We start from the raw sequence: 1,242 nt of genomic DNA on the forward strand, positions 1-1,242 counted from the left end.
CTGCGCGTGTAGCAGCGCCGCCGGCAGCCCGCCGGCCCCGCCTCCCGCGGAGCGCTTCACGCTGGTCTACAGGTTCCCGGGGATCCGCTTCTGCCGCGCGCTGTCCCGCCTGAAGCTGCTGCAGACCAGCCTGACCGTGCTGGCCCTGCCGCCGCTCGGGCTCCTGTACGCGCAGGGCCAGGCCTCGCTGCTGCAGCTGCAGCTAGCGGGGGGCGCGGCCGCCCTGGCCTTTGCTGTGCTCTACGGCTTCAGCTACTTCCTGCGACGCCTCATCGGCCTCATCTACCTCAGTGAGGCGGGCGACGTGGTGCGGGTGGCGCATCTCACCTTCTGGGGCTGGAGGCATGAGGTCTACTGTCCCACCACCTCTGTCATGGTGCTGCGGGACACGGGGGACAGGCATGATGAGCTGCTGCTCCAGTTCAAGCGCTATGATAGCCCACAGGTGCTGTACTTCACGCTCAGGTTTGGGCAGGTCGTGGACAGGCAGAAGTTCGAAGAGATATTTGGGCAATTCCAGTGACCGTGAGGGCGCCTAGTTTTCCAGCAGTCCCACCTGGACTGTGCTTCTTTTTGGTCCGTCACAGGTGTCGAGTTACATCAACTTGTGAGCACCTTAGAGCTTGAAATAGTTGCACCTCTTTCCTACATTAAATACTCCTCCTGGCAAACGTGCTTCAGTCTGTGTTTGTGTAGAGGGGGAGGCAGAAATGCAGCAGCCCTGTGGAAGGAAGCAAAATCTTTCCCCTTCCCACCTGAAGCCTTTAGGTAACAAAAAAAAGGAGTTTGGCAGTAAAGAGATCTCAGCTGGAGGCTCATGCAGGTTACCATTTTACTTCAGTGTTCAGCTGCACGGACGCAGCTAGTGGCAGGGTTTTTTTTTTGGTTTTCAAAGCTCAGTGCCAACAGTTGCTGGGCCCTTGGAGCATGGTGAGCAAGCCCTTCCCCTGATTAAATAGCAGCTTGTAGCATAATACAAATTAACATGACTTGTGAGGAGATGGCAGCTTGTAGTCTCTCTTGTGCTGTTAATTGAGTAATGCAATTTTTGCATTTACAGAAAAACATGATGGCTGGCTTTAGTCCACTCATATGACTCCACAGGTGTAAATACAAGCAAACTGCGTGAGAAAGTTGCTTCAGGTAATGAAAACGGCAATTTGTTCCACAGTGTTTTGAAAGATCTTGTGGGGCAAATTGTGACAACATCCAGCTATCAGGAAGTAGGAACAACATACAGGT

General features: G+C 54.1%; 1 protein-coding gene across 1 annotated transcript in view; it reads left to right on the plus strand.

Moving 5' to 3' along the window:
* Window positions 1–1,168, plus strand: part of TMEM186 (transmembrane protein 186) — a 1,534-nt gene extending 366 nt beyond the window's left edge. Inside the window, exon 3 of the mRNA XM_019507386.1 lies at window positions 11–1,168. Within this exon, the coding sequence (XP_019362931.1) occupies window positions 11–523 (513 nt within the window). The 3' untranslated portion in view covers window positions 524–1,168. The remainder of the gene's footprint in view (window positions 1–10) is intronic.
* The last annotated feature ends 74 nt before the right edge of the window (window positions 1,169–1,242 follow it).

Source organism: Gavialis gangeticus, unplaced genomic scaffold (genome assembly GCF_001723915.1).
Source record: "Gavialis gangeticus isolate Ggan-Ray unplaced genomic scaffold, GavGan_comp1, whole genome shotgun sequence".
NCBI lineage: Eukaryota > Metazoa > Chordata > Crocodylia > Gavialidae > Gavialis > Gavialis gangeticus.